The sequence below is a fragment of the Leptodactylus fuscus genome, chromosome 10 (assembly GCF_031893055.1).
Source record: "Leptodactylus fuscus isolate aLepFus1 chromosome 10, aLepFus1.hap2, whole genome shotgun sequence".
Taxonomy (NCBI): Eukaryota; Metazoa; Chordata; class Amphibia; order Anura; family Leptodactylidae; genus Leptodactylus; species Leptodactylus fuscus.
The window spans coordinates 56,218,600-56,238,071 of NC_134274.1; the positions used below are offsets into that span (position 1 = coordinate 56,218,600).

Here is a 19,472-nt window from a genome sequence, read left to right on the forward strand (position 1 = left end):
CACAGTTAATAACCTGCCAAGGTGTGTATTTCTGTGTGTATGCTCATACTTAATATTGAACAAATTGAGATGTTCTATTTCGTTTTCATTTTCTCATCAGCATTAACATGAGTGTAATTTCCCATAAATTTTTTTGGTGTAAAATTGACCCCAAAAATTGACCCCTTTATGAGCAAATATAGTAATTAGAGATGAGCGAGTACTGTTCGGATCAGCTGATCCGAACAGCACGCTCGCATAGAAATGAATGGACGTAGCCGACATGCGGGGGGTTAAGCGGCCGGCCGCCGTCAAAGCGGAAGTACCAGATGCATCCATTCATTTCTATGGAGCGTGCTGTTCGGATCGGCTGATCCGAACAGTACTCGCTCATCTCTAATAGTAATCCATGTAAAATAAAATTTTCGTTTTCTTTGGTTTGGATGTAAAATAATTTCAACAATTTAATGCCGGTGAGGTAATGGAACAAAATAAGTAGCACCGCTGTAAAATCATTTACGCAAAATCGTAAAATGATGGCAATAAAAATAAAGCAAACACATTTTCCGCCACTGTGAGCATAGAAGAACAATAAAATAATATTTTCTTGTGAGCCGATAGCTTGAATCTGTGTTTGCAGAAGATTTTACCCTTCGTTGCCCCCGTTACTTCTCTCTGCATATTTTTATTCTTTTATACTGGCCGCAGAGTACGTGCTGAAGTTGTGTAATATCTCTGGTATTTTCAGGGGTGCTCTCCTAACAGAGGTAGTTTCAACTCATCCAGTCATCTGGGCTTATCAACCAAGGGAGATACATTCCTAAGGGCTGCTCCCTTTTTTTCAGTCCTTCCTGGCTGGGAGCCACCTACAGTTCAGAGCAGCCTCTGTAAGAGCCAGCACTGATTGAGCTTTTAGCTCAGTTTCCTCTGTGGCAGAGACAAGAATCCAGTCTCCAGTTCCTTCTCCAGCTGGAAGGCTGGCTCTCCTTAGATAGCTGCACATATCACATACAGGGACCTGGGCAACGCTGACAATCATGGATACTGACCGAGAAGCTGATTATTCTAAAACCTCAAATTAAGCAAATAATAAGATCCAAGTCACTATATTCTGGAAAGACACACAGCAAGTGCACAGCAAGCTGCAACAATTCACTTGTCACAAGAAGACAATGTTTAACTGGCACAAAAGCTTTTCGATTTTGCCACATTGGAAGAGAGGTAAGAATTATACTTACATTACATAACATTTTATTTAATATCTGTACAAATGTCATACAAAATAAATGTTAAGAAATATTAGAATTATGTAATATGAGACCATTATTATGTCCAATAGCATATATCTACCTGTGCCGTACAAATTGTGGGTTTAAAACAATAAAGCTGAATATAGGGGCTGCTACTTGAAGCTTCATAATCAGCTATTACCATAGGGAAAAGGAAAAAATGTAGTTATTAGCGCCAACGTATTCCTTGGCGCTGTACATAGACTGGCATCACTCACACTGGACTCATCACTGTTGAGGTTCACAATCTATATTCCAAATGGGAAACCAGAATACCTAGAGGAAAACCACACTAATGTGGTGAGATCATACAAGCTCCATACAGATGTTACACTTTATCAGATTCAAACCCAGATCCCCATTGCTAACCACTGAACCAGGGTGCTGGTCTTGTTCTACTTCTATACGTAATAGCACCCAAAGCATAGTGTCTTTTACAAATGATGAGACCCTACTGACTGCCCAATATCCTAACATGAGACCCTACTGACTCCCCAACATCCTAACATGAGACCCTACTGACTCCCTAACATGCCACTAAATAGTCCACATAAGTGCATATCCTGAAAAAATGAACTTTGCTATCATCACACTTTTACGGTAGTTAATCTCATATGCAATGAATTCATGGAAATGACAGAGGTTAAAATATAGAAAATTTCACTGATTTTATTGCTTGCCATTATACAGGTAGTTAAGAATGAGAACAGGACTATAAAGCTTGTCCAGATTTATTGTGAGCAGTCATGTCTCATCTTAATTATGAATGAGCAGAAACGTTTGCAAGGTTTTGGGAATTTTACTATTTTTGTTACCATTGATTGTAATGTATCTATGGGACATCTGTCTATTTTAGATGGTTTTGACTACTGGTCATTCACTTCTATGCATCAATGTCACTTGCCTTCATTTAGCTAGCTACTGTATCAACATCTGTATCTCTCTAATGTACAACTTGTAATTCATCTCACACTAGCTGGTTCAGCTATTCGGCAGTGACCGCAGATATAACATCAGCTATGCTATCTGCTATGCTTTATTTTCACTTGTTGCTATTAACCCTTATCATTGGTTACAACCTTACGAATCTGTGAATCCTGTTTCATTTTCAATGCCATGTAGATATCATCCAAGTTGACAGACCCATATATATAATGACAGGTTTGCAGCACTATTTATTATTTATTTATTATGCTTGCTTATATAACGCCATCATATTCCGCAGCGCTTTACGGCTATTGTCAGTCACTGTCCCATATAGGACTCACAATCTACATTCCCTATCAGTATGTCTTTGGTGTGTGGGAGGAAACTGGAGTACCCGGAGGAAACCCACGCAAACACGGGGAGAACATACAAACACCTTGCAGATGCACCTTGCACCTTGGCAGGATTTGAACCTAGGACATCAGGGCTGCAAGGCTGCAGTGCTAACCACTGAGCCACCGTGCTGCCCTAGTCCAAGTGCCTGGGCCTCTTCAAACAGCTGATCAGCAGGGTTACCAAGAGATAGACTCCACAATCTAATGTTGATAGTCTATCTTAAACATAAACCATCAATATTGTAAAAGTGGAAAACCTCTTTAAAGCATTAGTCCATCTCCAGATATTCATTTATATAAATCATTTTTTATACATTTCATTACAGGAGTCCTATCCTGTAATAGTTAAGCTATATTGTCATGATTGTTTTAGGATATAGTCAGCAAGTTGTTAGAAGAGCAAAGTATACCGATATATTAGCACCTATGTCTGTGCACAATTCTTTGTGATCTTAGATCTGTTGTTTCATATATGACTACAGTTAGGGGCTGTCTAGTATTAGGAAAGAGGATTTGGTTGTTTTTTTTTTTTCTAGAAAGAGTGCCATGTTTGTCCACGAGCTGTGTCTGGTATTGCAGTTAGTGTCTGGTATTGTTCCTAGTCGAGTGAATGGTGCTGAGCTGCAATACCTTATGAAGCCTCTAGACAGATGTGGTGCTCTATCGGCCCCATAGAAGTGCATGATATGGTGGTAAAATGTGAACTACTGCTTAATTTATATAGGAGACCTTCATTCTATGAATCGCTGCTTGCCCGATCTCGGGGAACTCTAGCCATCTGCCACGTATTATAAAGTTATAGAAGTCTAGCCAGTTACAAGTGGACTTCATTGGGTCTTCCTGAGTATATGCAATGAGTCTGTTTAAAGCAGAAAATCCCTTTACATAATATCTGCCCCTATGACATCCTGTAAAATATGTAACTATATGAAATAGATGAAAATCAACATTAAAATAAACAGAGCCAGGTTAGTTTATATAACTATAATTGCAAGATTTCAGCAGCAATTGTGATCAAAGGGATTGTGGAAACAGCAAGGTGCCATTGTGCAAATGATCTTCATCCTACACCCTATAACATCTGTCTAAACAGGACTGGAAACTGTAATGACAGTGACCTCACTCCTTGCCGAAATACTGCCCTGCGTCCATAAACTATCTTATCTCCGCCATAACCCATAAATTCTAAAAATAACCTTTTGTCTGAAGCTTCAAATTAGGAAAATAATCTGATGAAATCCTTTCAACTGGCTAAAATCATGTTACAGATCAGAGCCCTCTTCACAGTATATAATGGACTTCCCACAAGACAACACAGAGATGTTTATTCCTAAAACATGACTTTTAAAGCTGCCTCATTTCCTTTAAAATTCTAAGCACTGTTGACATGTTATCCTTTAATCTTCTTTAGTCTTTGGTCTTAACATGCCCGCATCTTATCAGGCTAGACACTTTAAGATGTGCAAGGGGCTTCCCACTAAATTCCACACAGGATGATCTACACAGGACACTGCAAAGGTGTGCAAGTGTGACAGGACAATGGGTGACGATATGTCATGTTAACTAGTGAACCCTATACTAAAGCAGCGCCGACACATCACCACGTCACCATAGCCAAGTGCCCGTTTCATGTAATTGTCATGTAGCATGAATGTGGTATTGTAATGCACTGACCTAAACCTAAAAGAAATAAGTGGTTCATTGGCTAAATGCACTGACACTTGTGTCACATCCGGCTTGCTTCCCATTGTTGGAATATTGTGAAGGACAAAAAGACTTCGTAATTTCAAGGTACTTAAACATTGTTGTTAACCTGACTCGAAATTGGCATAATCACTTATTGTTCATGATCACAAGAAACAAAGTTATCCCCAAGATTCTTTCCCTGTATGTTTCTATTTTCTTAGCACTGATCAGCAGAAAATATTCATTTTGCCATAGAATTGATTTAACCTATCACAATGATACCTCTAGTTAAGAAATATTAAGAAAAGAAAAATGTCAGCCCCGAGCAGATGATGTATGTCATTGGGCATTTCAGACCTAGTGACAGGTCATGTTTAAAATCAATGGGATGTCCCTGTATGGCTTGGGCGTCCTGGGTCCTCTGGAGTTGGAGTTGCTCTTTGTAGCTACTCTCCAATCTGGCTAATTGATGGAAATCCAGAATGCAGGACCCCAGCCTTTTGAGTCTGAATTTCCTAATAAGAGGCTCTTCTATGTTTTTTCAACAAAATTTTTCTAAGCTCCTCTTTATAATGTTTCTTAACATGTGCTGCTATCAATGTGATGGATGAAATAAATGTCATAGATAAATTGGTTTCCAGTATTATTACATTTTATTATGGCCTATTCTCATTTGTATGGAGCCACTTCTGGCGCCTGTCCTGTAAACAAGACGGACACAGAAAGCTCCATTTGTTGTCTAGCAGTACGACTCCTTCACTGCAGCTTAGCTCCCATGGACTTCAATGGCTCCCACAGACTACTCCATATTGTGTACTGAACAGGCGCCGGAAGTGGCTCTGTACAGATGCTCAATCTGAGGTTAACCCTTTTAAAGGAATATTTCATGCAGTCAAATGGTTGTCCAGGCAGAAATGGACAACACTTTTAAGGTTTAAATAAGATGGGGGCAGTAAAAAAAAAAAAAAATGCATGCTTACCTGTCCCCGTTGCTCCAGTGTCTTCCTGCGCCTCCCGCTTCCTCTGCTCTGGTAGAGTCTTCTAGAGATGTGCTGAAGCCGCTAATTGGCCTCAGTGGTCAAGTGACCACTGAGGCCTATCAGCGAAGGACTTGAATGTCACTACCTGTGACATCATGGGTCCTCTTCATGAGGCCACTGATTAGCCTCAGCGGTCACATAAGCACTGAGGCCAATCAGAGGCCTCAACACATCTCCGGAAGAGATGCGGGAAAGCTGACGAACTGGGAGGCGCGGGACGACACCAGTGTGGGGACAGGGGGTTATGCTATTTTTTAATTTTCACAGCCCCCAGCAGATTTCAACTTTTAAAAGTTTTGCCTGGACAACCCCTTTTAATAAGTGTTAAGAAAACAGAAGCATTTTTACTGGAAAAGAATCTTGGGAATAATCTTCAGACCTGATGACAAGTACTGTGTAATGCTTCATTTTTCACTATGGTGGCGCTGCAGGGAAATCGAGCGCTTGCTATTGAGATACTTCACAGAATACAATTGATTTAGTGTCAGAAGAAATGTAGGTGTAGTGATCCTATAAGGGGGAAAATACAGGTAGGCGGGAACCATGTCACTTGCACCTAATAAAATATGTTATAAAACATCATATATTCACATGTACTACTGATTCATGGATCAAAATAATTACAGCCTAGTGTAGATACAGTCATCAGTCACGATGTATAATCCTACACAGGATATGTGTGCCTGAGTAATAGTCACTTAAGTAGATAAGGATGATGTGATTTATAATACCTGAAAGTCAAATCTTTGGGCAATAAAAGTGACAATATTGTGAAAGAATAGTAAACAGTGTTGCATTTCACCTCTTGTCTCACACTCTCTGCTTGTCCTTGTCTTTCTATGTCTGACCTTTCCTTTTTTCTTTCACCGCCTCATCTTTCTCCTACTGACAGGAATTCTACTACCATTTGCTTAAGAGTAAATTCCTTGAAACGCGTTGGACATTCTGAACCCTTCTGTCTGCATGGACTTCTGTGGCTTCTTCTGTTGTAGGAGGCTTCACAAACACAATGTTGCCCGAGTTGTCCATGTCCAGTTGTGTTTGTTTACCACTTTACTGCTCAACATCTGTCAGGCAGGACCTCAGCAATAGGTCATAGCTATGATTTGGTGAACTTCTTTATCATTGGAGGACATATTAGATGCGTAGGTGTAGTAGCACCAGGGCTGTGTAGCTGAATTCATAGAACCGGGACCAATTTTGGGTGGAGTGGTACATTTTACTGACTTTGCTTCTGGTTTGAAAAGAAACTTATGAATTATTCTTAATTGTACTACAATATCATCTGTGTGTGCTAGTTATTTAATTTTTTGGATTATTAGTTAGTTGCATATTTCCTTTCACAGAAATTCCATCACTAGTTTTTTGGGTTTTTTTTTTTAAAGAATTAGAGGATCTTTACAGCTTCTGATTGACCATGGCCATCTACTAAGGATGAGTGGTATAGAGTTGTGGCAGCTACCTAGAGTTCTAGGGGGATAAAAACACAATAGAGCAAGTACATTCGGCTCTAAAGAACCTCACTTTAATACTTTAAACTTAGACTCTAATATAATGGCGTGCACGGAGCATAAACAAGTTCAGCAGCTCTGTTTCCTAACATTATAAAGAGGATATGGGAACATTTCCAAGCAAATCTAAGTTGCTTCAGTTTTTGGCTTCAGATTGACTCTAAATGAGTTGAGCAAGTAATACCAATGGCAATATGTAAACTGAAAATGCATTTTATAACTTATACTGTTGTAAAACTTTGTAAAAATCAGTATTATCTGCCTGTAATAGCACGTCCTGGTGTTCAAAATGTATAGGTAAGTGCACGGTTAAGGGGATATTGTCACTTCTTGGGGAGAGACCACCATATAGGTGTGTGGAGACTTATTAAGCCTTTAGCACTCCACTTCGCAAAGGACCATGGGAAGAATATGCAAATCTGTCTTCCATGATGTAATAAGGAAGTCAGCTGCTGCCTCAGTGTTGCAAACCAATAGAGAGCGCTCACTGGAATGTGCAAGCCTGTCTTCCCTGATGTAGTTAGGAAGACAGAATTCCAGTGAAATAACCCAATAAAGGCTGCTCCCTTTCGCATCATGCTCGACCTTCCAAGAGGCCTTTGTTTTGCAATGACGCTGGGATTATTACCAAGTATAGTCTCTCAATCGAGGACAGCCGTTTCGATGTACTTGCATCTCATCAGCTCGATGTAGAGAGGACTATAACCTGATAGAGGTGAGAGGCTTAGACAGGGTTAAGGGGATATTGTCACTCCTTGGGGAGTGAAGAAGATAGGTAAGTGCACGGAATTCTAGTGAAGTCTTTTAGTTATGCAGGCCCAGGTAGAATACAGTACAGCTTCTGCTTGATCTGCAGTGAAATATGTAGAGGTATCATTTAGGCTGAACATAGGCTTTCTTTTCAGAGAGAAAGTTCAGCATAGACAGCAGCATTTATAACATTAATAGGTAGACCTCCTGAAACAGACTCCAGGCACTAAGGTATAGCCACAAGATAAGCATCTCATTACTCCATACTGCTCTGCCCTGAAGGTCATATACCTATATCTCTGTACCTGATAAGTAGAAGAGTAGCACAGCATGGTGAAGTGTTTATCTATCATGTTTCTCTGAAAATAAGACCTACCCCAAAAATAAGCCCTAGCATGATTTTTCAGGATTTTTGGAGTATGCTTGAAATATAAGCCCTACCTTGAAAATATACCCTAGCTGCAGTTCATTAAAAAAAAATAATTCCAAACTGCCATACATGTAAAAATTAAATAGGATATAGCAGAACAAATACAGCAGACCCTTCATCAAGGAAAGCAGACACCCCAAAAGTATTGCACCCCCAAGACAATTTCTCTTTAAGGGAACTAAATGCACAATATACCGGTTGTGCTGGTTTCTCACACACAGATCGGGTAGTCCCGCTGGCATGACTACATTGTGGCTGCCTCCGGTCACCAGCGACACATTTGGCTGCAGTGAAACATTACTTCAATGGAAGTGGCCTGAGACAGGAGTGGCAGATCTATGTGTGAGAGCCCATCCACCATTAGCACCGACCAACTCTAAATTCCTTTGGATCTAAGGGGGTCTGGTGAGTGGATTGTTGTTCAGGGAGAAAAATAAGACACCCCCTGAAAATAAGCCCTAACCTATCTTTCTGAGCCAAATATAGTATAAGACTGTCTTTTCAGAGAAACATGGTACTTACTTCTCCCCTCGCCATGTGAAGTTTATATCAGTATGTCTATTTTTTAATATAATAAACGCTGCTATTCCCTATTAGTTTCTGCATTCTGGCCTCAAATGATGACATTTGGTCATGGACATGTGACCACTGCAGCCGATTCCTGGGTGATCACCGGTGCAGGTCACCACTGCAGGTATCACAACAGTGGGCATGTGACACGTGCTGCTCTATGTGCCAATATAACTACAGGTTTTATGATAAATAATTGATTTAATAGGTTGTGTGGATAATAAATAAATAAAAGGAAGTTCCTTAATGAACAGGAACATCTTTGGCTCAGATGAATAAAATAAGCATTGTTCTTCTATCCCCTGAAGATGAGAGTGCCATTTTTAGAGTACATCCACTGCAGTACACAATTACGTTATTCTGTACAGAGCACTATTCACATGCACAAAATGTTTGCGTCCTGTTTATCCAGTTCCAACAATGATGGGGTAAGAAGCCAGTAAAAGTAGAAAACAGCCCTTTCCCTTACCTTACACAGTTATTATATAGCATTGTGCTCATGCCAAGCCGTAAGTAACCACCGTTGTTTTTACTTTGCACTGATATCAAGTATTTATTACAGTGATATCCATAATATATGTATAGTGGTAAAGTGGTGGAAGGGTGTATAGCTCACTTGGTTTCCTCAGCCAGGCATGGTGGCGGAAATCCAGAAGGATACATGTTGCTTTAGCAGAACGCAGTCTGCTAGGGCTCCTTATTTAAGTGACATGGGCTGGATTTTCTGGAATGGAGGTCAGGTTGGTAATGGGAGCCTTCCAGTCCACATCCATAGTCCACTACAGGTTTTTTTTTTTACCTAGTCCCAGGTGTTCTCAGGCTTCCTGATGGTCATTACTGGGGAAGGAAGCCTGGTAAAAAGGAGGGCTGACAAGTTTTGCAGCCTGTGAGAGAGAGCACCCTTAGACTGGACATTTACATAGTTTGCTACTGAGTTTGGTGACACATTTTTGGACCTGCACTAGGTTAGTGGGGCATGCTGCTGTTTAGTTAGGCTTTTATTTTGTTTATACAGTGTTTTTCTGTGCTGAAGCTCCTAAATAAATCACGATTGGAGTTTGAAATCCATTGCCTGTGTGAACTGTGTCATTGCCGACCCCCACTGTTCTGTTAGTCTTGAACGTCCAGTAAAATACAGCACAGCTTCTGCAGAAACCTCAGTAAACAAGCAGGGAGATCATTTAGTTTGGACATAGCTTTCCTTCTCAGAGTCCAGCATGAGCAGCATCATTTATAACAATAAAAAGGTACATGTCAGCAGTTTTATCCCTATGCAAGTCCTATCTCTAAGGTCTTTTGTCATCTACCATATGGTTGTTCCAGTCAAGAACTGCAGAAAGGTCAAAGAGATGGTACTGGGTGGCCTTAAGCTGAGCTCCATTAGTGGCCAAGTCTGACTAGTATGATGCCTTCCATACACATACACTTAGATGCCGCATGGAAAACATAATACAAGAGTCCAGTGCAAGGTTGCTATGAATCTAGCCTTGATGTGGCATAGTGGAATCTTAGCACTACAACCAGTTTTCATTTTTGTTCAACCCTACTTTTAAGAGCCATAACTTTTTTTATTATTCAGTCACTATTTTTGTGTTGTGCATTACATTTTTTCATGGCACCATTTAATGTTTCCTATAATCTCCTTATGTCTCAGGCATGCAGATTTTTTTTTTTCTGTTAAATTTCATATAAATGACTATAGCAAAAAAAAAAAAGAGTAGCATGTTCCATTTGACTTCATATGTATAAAAGTATTGTGCCCCAGAAGTATTATCTCCACAAAACCGGACTATGACAGAGCCTGTGCTGCAGTGTTCTGTGCTGAGGAGCTGTACAGGCTCTGTGCCAGTGTGCATGAGCCCTAAGCTAGTTACTATTGCCAGTAGCAGCAAAATAATAAATGAAACGTACAGTTTTAATTACTAAATACTTCCTGCCAACCTCCATACACATTACCAGTTCAGGAGTGAGCAAGGTCAGATGCTTGTGTGACTTGTGAATACTACTTCTCAATTATTTCTTAAGATCAGCAGGTAGGTGTTGGATTTTCTTTGGGTGTATTAGGAAATTTAACATTGTGGTGCAAGCAAATGAATGTCTGGCACTTTTCAGCTTTTTCAACTTGATTTATCACATTGTTTCCATGGACTCTGCTGAATTCCAGAGAAGAAAAGGTGGGGATTGAACTTTACTGTTGAAGAAATAGTTACCTTGTATACTTGAAGGTGTTCTTCTAATATTGTAAAAATTAAGCAGCAAACATTTTTATTGTAGCAAGCTCTAGGTGTGATATTTTCAGGTGTTTTTACGTCACTGATACATTTGCACATTCTACATCCCATAATACTTTTGATAGAAGTTGTTTTACAAGCACTTGTGGCGGCTTTAGCACAGTAATTGGTGGAATTGTATTGCTAAACCAGACAGGATTGCACTGGAGTCTATGGGATATTGCTACAATACCTACATTCGCTGCTACAGAGATAGGCCATCAATACTAGAAACTGGATAAACCCCTTTAACTATACACTGGGTAATTCATATTAATCCTAAAGCAATCTTAAAGCAAAAATAAGCTATGACTATAATCGTCATAATATGGGAGGGCAAAAATGATATTGCAGAAATTAAAAAACAAAACAAAACACCAAACTACTAAAATATAGGTAAATGTGGACTGACTGGTAAGAAAAAGGTGTTTAGATAATGGTTTGAGAGTAAGAACTTAAGAGCTGGTGCCACGTGTGGCTGAAACACCACTCACTGGTGGTGACTATTGGCTATGTGATTTTCACCTGCAAAGTGATATGGACTTTTACCACCACAGCTGGGCAAGGTTTGGTGTGGTCTTACCCTAAAGCATTCAACAAATAAATAAGTTGATTTCCTAAATAATTCCAGTTAAATCGCTGGAGAAGCCACACACAATTCTTTTTATTTTTTTAGGGTACTGTATCTTCTTCAGTGTTTTTTAAAGCTCTTTTTTTTTTTTTTTTTTTTTTTCCCCACAGGGAAGAAAAGTATCTCATCTGAAGGGGAGGTCGTGCTGACCCACATGAAGAGACTAATAAATGATTACGAGAATGACTCTGTGAGTGCTCACAGTCTGAATGGGGAACGATTCGATCACACAGATGCATCTTCAGATTGTCCATCTGAAGTTCCAGCTAAAGAAAATAATATTTGTGAACTGACCGTGTGTGACCCTCTTCAGCAATTCAAGAGGTTATTCAAGTTTGAGTCAGAAGATTCTGGGGTTGAGATGCCAAGTGGAGCAAACTCTCCTTCTTCTCCCAAAGGTTCTGCAAAGAGTTTTGTGATGCATAGCAGAGACCCGTCCTGTGACTCTGGTGTCCTTAGCGCATCCTCCTCACCCACTGTAGGTCACATGGAAATAAGTGCAGGCACAACTGTAGACGCGAATCATACATTTCTATCAGATGTAGACCACACAGACCATGGTAAAGAAGATGGTGATGATAATGAAAATAGTGTTGAAGATTTTATTGACTGTCAAGAGGAAGAGCTAGACTTACCTCCATGTAGTGAGGAAAACGAACCGTCAGCCATTACTTTGTTCAATACTGAGCTTTTGTCTACAATGGAGGAGGAAACCAAATCCATGGATGACTTCTACAAAGACACTTTTGATGATATCCAGAATCTGCATCAATTAAAAAGATGCAATACAAGTGACAGCCTGGACGAATATATGGATGAATGCTGCCGGCTTAGTGAGGTAAGGCCATTTCTTCAATATGTAGAATATTATGTGCCGTGTTCTCAATGATGTTAGGTTTTGTTCACAATTGTGCTAAGCAATTCCATTCTATGAATGTGTTTTTTCACGTGACAGACACCAACTGTGGCTACTGGACCCCATTGTCTGCAATTGGGGCCTTTGGGGTTCTGTCATGGTGTCCAAAATTTTACTGGACAAAATAGATCAGCATTGTGCAATGGGGTAATGTTCCTCCAGAACCACATCCTATGTTTTATTCACAAAGAAGTGAAGAATCTTTTCCCTGACACTTCTGGTAGCAGGGAGGGTTTGGCCAACAATATAGTAGCTGATAGTAGTTACACATTGACAGGTAATACTATTGGAGGCATGTGTCCTGGACATCTGACAAATAATGTCACTTTGACAAAGGAAAATATTTGAGCCGCCCAAGTAAGTGTCGTACCTAAACCACTAAAATGTGGCGGAACTTTGCGGTTAATGGAGCTTATTTCACTGCCCAACTAAACCTGTTACTCAATGCCTGTTTGTTGTAGCAAAGCCAAAGCTGTATTATACTACAAAAGACCAGTGTTTAAATATAACATACTAAAAAAGCAAGTGCAAGACAATTCACTATCTTAAAACTGGGAATAACCAAGCCTGAGTCCGCTTTCTACAAGACCCCAAACTTTTGGCCTTTGTTATGTGAATAAAGGCCTATAGATACATTTTTACACTAGGAGCTTTTCCTGGTATTTGTGACAAACCTAGGGCTCACATACAGTCTGCGTAAAGCCTATGCCCTTCCAATAGCTGACAGCTAATTTCACCATACAAATGCTACTCGGTTATACAGTGTGTGCTCGGTTAAGTCAAGCATGTGCATTCTCATTGGGAGCCTGAGTTATTTTCATCCGGAGCAGGAGACTAGGTCTTTGCCAAAATCTTCAAATGGTGACATATCTTCTGCTGGAACAAATGATAGGACATAAACCTTTATCATACCCATTCCTTCCTTCTGCCGACGTGATATCTCAAGAATTAAGGAGCCCCTAAACACATCAATACACCATTGGTCCCACCATCATTGGGCTATGTGAGCTACATCTGAAATCTATGCCAGTCCCTGACTGTCATATATTTCAATTCCCACCAAAAATTTAAATGTTTGAAAGACTTCTCTTGTGTGTGTATATATAAGGAGGCTTTCAGTTTCCTTCTTTCTACCTGAATCGCTATCTACACACGTCATAATGTCAATATTACTCAGGAACCTGACATTGTCAAATCTACATTAAAATACCAATGGACATGAACCGTATTTGATCATATGGTCAAGAATCCGCTTAACAAATATTGACTCACACATAACATATGAGAATGGATATTTGTCTGCTTTAGCTGATTCCATGGTAAAACCAAAAGGATTAAGCAGCAAGAAGGGTTTCTTGGTTCTTTGTACATTGCTTGTAAGGGCATTGACTTGTAATCTTAAGGCTGCACACATCATTGTTCCTTAGGCCCATGTGTTCTTGCGGCATTCCTTCGCTCTACGTGGCCCCTTCACATCCAGTAATTAGCCGTCATTGGAGGCCACACATGACAGACAAGCTGGACATAGGACACAGAACACCCATTATATCATATTTAAAGATGACTTAAAAGTCCTCGCGGCTCATGAAGAATGCATTTCTTTTGTCCTGCTTTGTAACTTTTGCATGGTACAACAAGCTACATTTTTCAACACAGGTTGGACATTGATTAAATTATTTATGTTCCAGGCCAATAAAGGCATCTTTGTTGAATGAGGCTTTATAAGCAGCCTGGCCCCGCTCCAGCTCCCGCTGCTTCTATACTTCAGAAGCTCAGGTTTATCCGCTATGCTGACAGATTGTTGTTTTCTATTCAACCTGTATCATCGCTGGGCTTTAAAAGCAATCATGTAATTTATCTTCAGAAGAAAAAGAAAATTGTGATCAGAGATATTGCGCTTTGTTAAACATTCATTGAAAATGACATCAATCTTGCGAGAACATTGTAAACAGTGAAATGAAAATTAAACAGTATTAAAGGATTGGATGATATGTTTATTCTGCTACACTAGAGATTACGCGTAGCAGGCACATTAACCTTTAATAGGAACGAATCGGCCACCGTTTTACAGATCTTATAGTCTTATATTGCACGTCAGATCTAAGTTACGGTACTTATTGTAAAGAACAAAATATGTGTAGTGCTAGATGACATCTTTATCATGTGGCAGATAAATATCAAGATATATTTATCTGCTAGAAAGATACCATATCTATAAAATTTGGGTTTCACTTGTCCGGCTTCTCTCAGGTCATCTTCCAATGCCTTAGTGGACTTTCAGGACCCATGTTTCTGCCATGGGGCTCTGATGGAGAGGGGGCCCAGCTCTGGTTGGTCTCTTCTCCTTTTGATACTTGCTTAATTCTATTTCCAAAAGATCTGTGGGGATTTAATTATTGAAAAGATCATGGAACTAGAGGATAGTAGTTACACAGGGTAGCAAAACCTATCCCCAAAAGGGAAGGGGGAGTAATTGTGTTCTTTCTCTTTTACAGTATACACATGGACAGGGAATTGTGGACGTTGGCGGTATAATGGTGAACATAACTATCAGTTTGTATATGCCCATACATCTTTAATAGCTGTCATCTGAATTCTCCTGACCTCCATATACACATGCATGCTAGATTAAGCCAAGTGTGCACGTGTTTTCAATGTGGAGAGGAGAATAAGCTACTGGCAGACATCTCTGTTTGTCAGCTCCTTATCTCCCCTTAAAACTAAAGGATTGAATGTTGATATTCCACAAGTCTGATCCTACTTTCCACCAACACTAATTGTTGAGGAAGAGCCAAGAGGCGCCCATACATATGAAATAGGCCACTGGTCCCACCAGAATTGCAGGTTCTTATATGTAGACAGATGACCAAGGACATCCTCCTATATTCTTCAATATGGCCGATCATAGTGCCATTTTCCTGTTCCCAATAACAGTAAGTCTAGTATTACAAATATTTCCTGAAATCCAATACTGTGTAGACTGAGAGAAGGGGAATTTTCTTTATTTTAGATACTTTAAAATAAAATGTAATCTTTATACCCTTTTATGTCATTCCAGCAAAATATAATATTTCTAACAAGATGGTGAAGCTTTTCTCTCTGTGAGAGCTGTGAGGGTGAATAAATATACCTTGCTTTATTATCTTTTATACAAATAATGACATCTTAAAGAAAACATATTCTAGAGAATTCCCTAGGATGTAATAACTCCTCTTTAATTGGAAATTCAATACACGTATTGGCCCCCGCCTTAGGCTATCGTCTGGTTTAGAAAAAGAAAAAGCTTTGGGAATATTGTAAGACTTACTCAACACCCTGTTTTTATTTTTCCATCTTTATCTGCTGGAACTCTTATTCGCTAAATATCATCATTTCCTGTGGAGGAAACGGTCAGCGCAGTGTTATTTCAAGAAGACTAACACAATGTTACAGCAGTATGTCAACTCGAAAAGCAGTTCAGTCTATTGTATGTAGCAATGTTGTACAATGTATCTAATGTACACTTTAGGATACAGTAAAAGAGAAATAAGGAGCTTGTCTGCCCCTCCCTGAGACCACCCTCTTGACTGTAGACTAACAGTACTAATGGCTGAGGAATCGGGAAACTAGAGAGAGAAAATTCCAACTGTGCTGGAATCAGTGGAGCAGAAACTATTAACAAATGCTTAGAACTGGAGTTGGTGGAGGTGGTGAAAGGTCCCTGAATGATGGAAAATGACTATATAGAGAACAAAGTGAATTTCTTTTGAAAGTTGACCTCTTACCACAGCATATTAAAACACTTGGGGCAGATTTATTAGAACAAGCTTTTTTATGTTTGGTAACCTTAAAATGGAGGAGCTATATGAGTAGAAGGACAATATGCTATAACTACATAGCAGAAATCTTAAAGGGGTTGGCCACTTTCAGACCAATATTGACAACCAAATGTACAATAGAAAGATATACAATTTTCCAATATACTTTCTGTATCAATTCCTCACGGTTTTCTAGATCTCGGCTGGCTGTCATTCATTCTGTTACTTCTAGTGTATAAAAGTCTGACCATAGACATGTGATTTACGGTCCATGGTCATGTGATGAGCACACAGGTGCCGCTCGTTAGTCACAGCACAATAATCAGACATCTGCCTGGCAATCAGCTGTGCACCTGTGTGCTCATCACATGACCATGGACCGTAAATCACATGACCATGGACCGTAAATCACATGACCATGGACCGTAAATCACATGACCATGGACCGTAAATCACATGACCATGGTCAGACTTCTATCCACTAGAAGTAACAGAATGAATGACAGCAAGCCGAAATCTAGAAAACCGTGAGGATTTGATACAGAAAGTATATTGGAAAATTGTATATCTTTCTATTGTACATTTGGTTGTCAATATTGGTCTGAAAGTGGCCAACCCCTTTAAGCTTAGTATGGCAGATAGTCGAGGCTCAAATTCTGGAGTGGCACCAATGGACTGGTGTGGCGCATGAGCTGAACGTAGAGGCAACTGCAGCATTAAAGTATAAAAAATTAGCAGTTGACACACTTTGGGGTAGAACACGTGAATTGATGAGCTTATAGTCTTCAATTGGTGATATCTCTGGTTTTCTCCTATCTAGAAACTGTGATATTGTGATCGGATATATCTTTTATATGGCACCAGAACCACAGTTCTAGGTGATATAAAACCAAAGAGACAGCTATTTGAAATAATCCTCCAAGCCTCAGTTCCTTGATATAGTATAAGGACACTGAATTTCCCTAAGGTGGGACTATTAAAGGATTATTTTATCTTATATTGCAAAACAAAAGTGTATCAGTACGACAACGTTACTTTGTTACATCTGTGTTGAAATCTTTCTCATCTGCTCAGATGATTCCAGCTAAAAGGCAGTAAAGAGATCGGGATTTTCTAGCACATCCTGAGAGTCATAGTAGAGGAAGCTGAGATCAAGAAAAGGAAAACCATGCTGTGATGTTGTTCCCAGCAGCGGGCTCTATTTCTGATCACTAGGATGTTATTAAAAGAAATCCATCGAGTAGACAATGCTTTGCCAATTCCTAGGGGACTTGGATACTACGCAGGTCTGTCAATTTCAAGGGGAATTTTTCTCCTCTCATCATTTTTACGTCACCTTTGTTATTTGAAGGAAATTGGCAGCACTTCAGGTGACATTACACAGTTGTTCGGAATGCCTTGAATAAAATTGGAAGAACATTATTTTTTTTTTTCACAGGTCCAGGTCATTTCTCATAGAAAGATTTAGGAAGTAATCTAACTGTTAAGATAGAAACCACTTGACATTTCTAGACGTTTTAGTACAATGGTAAAGAAATCTGTTCTATATTTGCTTCCTTGTCTTTGTGGTTCAGTGATGCTGAAAAAATAATATACACAAAAGACCATAACTCAAATTCCATAGAACCTGCTGATCTGGTCAGAGAAAACATATAACAGAGGAGAAAAGGATTTGTGCCGCTTTTACCTCTATAGCAGCTGTTACTGAATGGGCTTTACTGAGAGTCAGAACTTCATTCATTGAGCTGTATATGATGTATTGAATACAATATTTTCTGTTGCTTTTATGGCGCCTACATATTCTGCTGCAGTGTACAGACATTGTCACCATTTACTTTAGGCTCCTTTTTAAGAATAGGACTTGTTCATGTAGTTTCTGTATCTTGCTGTCCTATTAGATGGGTCAATATTCAGGGCAATTATTGGCAAAGATGGCTCCTTGGAACTGTTATTGCTGACACTGCCCTGTATAATAGAGCTACCAATCTGCTGACTAGTGAGGCGATGGTCACTGGTTGGCTGATCTCCTCTTTGTCCATGAAGCCAAATGGAAGAGACACGATCGGCGCAAAGATTGTTCCTCCCTCATTCTATGTAATAAGACCGATGCCGAGTAAGATCAATGTGTTTCTCATTGATCAACAAACGTGGTGGCTGGCACTAACGTTTCTTCATTTGTTGAGTTTATACTTTGTGGCATACGCAGTATCACATTGTCTTGTATGAACAGGGATGTGTCGCTGAAAACCTCAAACTGTAGACAATCCTCTCCCATGTAGGTTGCATCTGACTCTGTAAAATGCCAATACAAATAAGTGATGTTCAATGTGTTATGTCCTTGATCAGCATCAGCCCAGATTATTTGGAATTACTTGGTAGGAGAGATGACTAGTTGTTGGCTGACTATCCCACTGGAAGGGGAATTATTGTTGGTATATCCAACCAGAAATCATAGGATACCAAAATATAGTGTCACTCTTGTCCAATATCTGGTATTGCTTGGTCTAGAACCAGCATTTGTCATAAACCTTGAAGCTAAACTCTGAGTGACATGCTGGAAAATAAAATGATTATACTCGAGTATAAGCCAAATTTTTCAGCACAGTTTTTGTGCTGAAAAAGCCCCACTCGGCAATATACTCGAGTCGGCATATTTTTTTTATTTTTTTTTTGTGGTGGTGGTGGTGGTGGGGGGGGTCTATGACCAGCCGCAATATTAATGTATAGAATCTCCCATAAAATAGTGGGGGGGGGGGGGGGGGAGAAGCTTTAAAAAAAAGTTCTAGATCCCTCCTTTCCCTAGAATACATATAGAAGTAGAAAATGACTGTGAAACACATACATATTAATTATCCCTGTGTCTGAAAGTGTCTGGTCTACTGAATATAGGGTCTGCAGTGCTCCTGTTCCGTCGGGAAGGGGTTAATAGGAGCACTGCAGATACCCTATATTCAGCCAGGCTGAATTCCAAGTGTGTGTGTGGGGGGGGGAAACAGTCCTCAAGCTCAGGGAAGGGGCAGACAGGCAACCAAAACACCCCCTCCCCTTCCCCAGCAACTACTGCACCCAAAAACTCCGACCGTTTTAATTTTTGAAATTTTCCAGTAGCTGCTGCATTAATTCTTCCCCCCCCCCTTCTGCTTATAGTCGAGTCAATAAGTTTTCCCAGTTTTTTGTGCTACAATTATTGGCCTCGGCTTATATTTGGGTCGGCTTGTACTCGAGTATATACGGTATATAGCCAGATGCAATATTTTCACATTGTCTTTAATACTTTTCAT

General features: G+C 39.8%; 1 protein-coding gene across 1 annotated transcript in view; it reads left to right on the forward strand.

The window, feature by feature from the left end:
• Positions 1-911: 911 nt before the first annotated feature.
• Positions 912-19,472, forward strand: part of LOC142219094 (uncharacterized) — a 35,829-nt gene continuing 17,268 nt past the window's right edge. The window contains exons 1-2 of the mRNA XM_075288058.1: positions 912-1,200; positions 11,589-12,316. Coding sequence (XP_075144159.1) covers positions 1,152-1,200; positions 11,589-12,316 — 777 coding nt within the window. The 5' untranslated portion in view covers positions 912-1,151. The remainder of the gene's footprint in view (positions 1,201-11,588; positions 12,317-19,472) is intronic.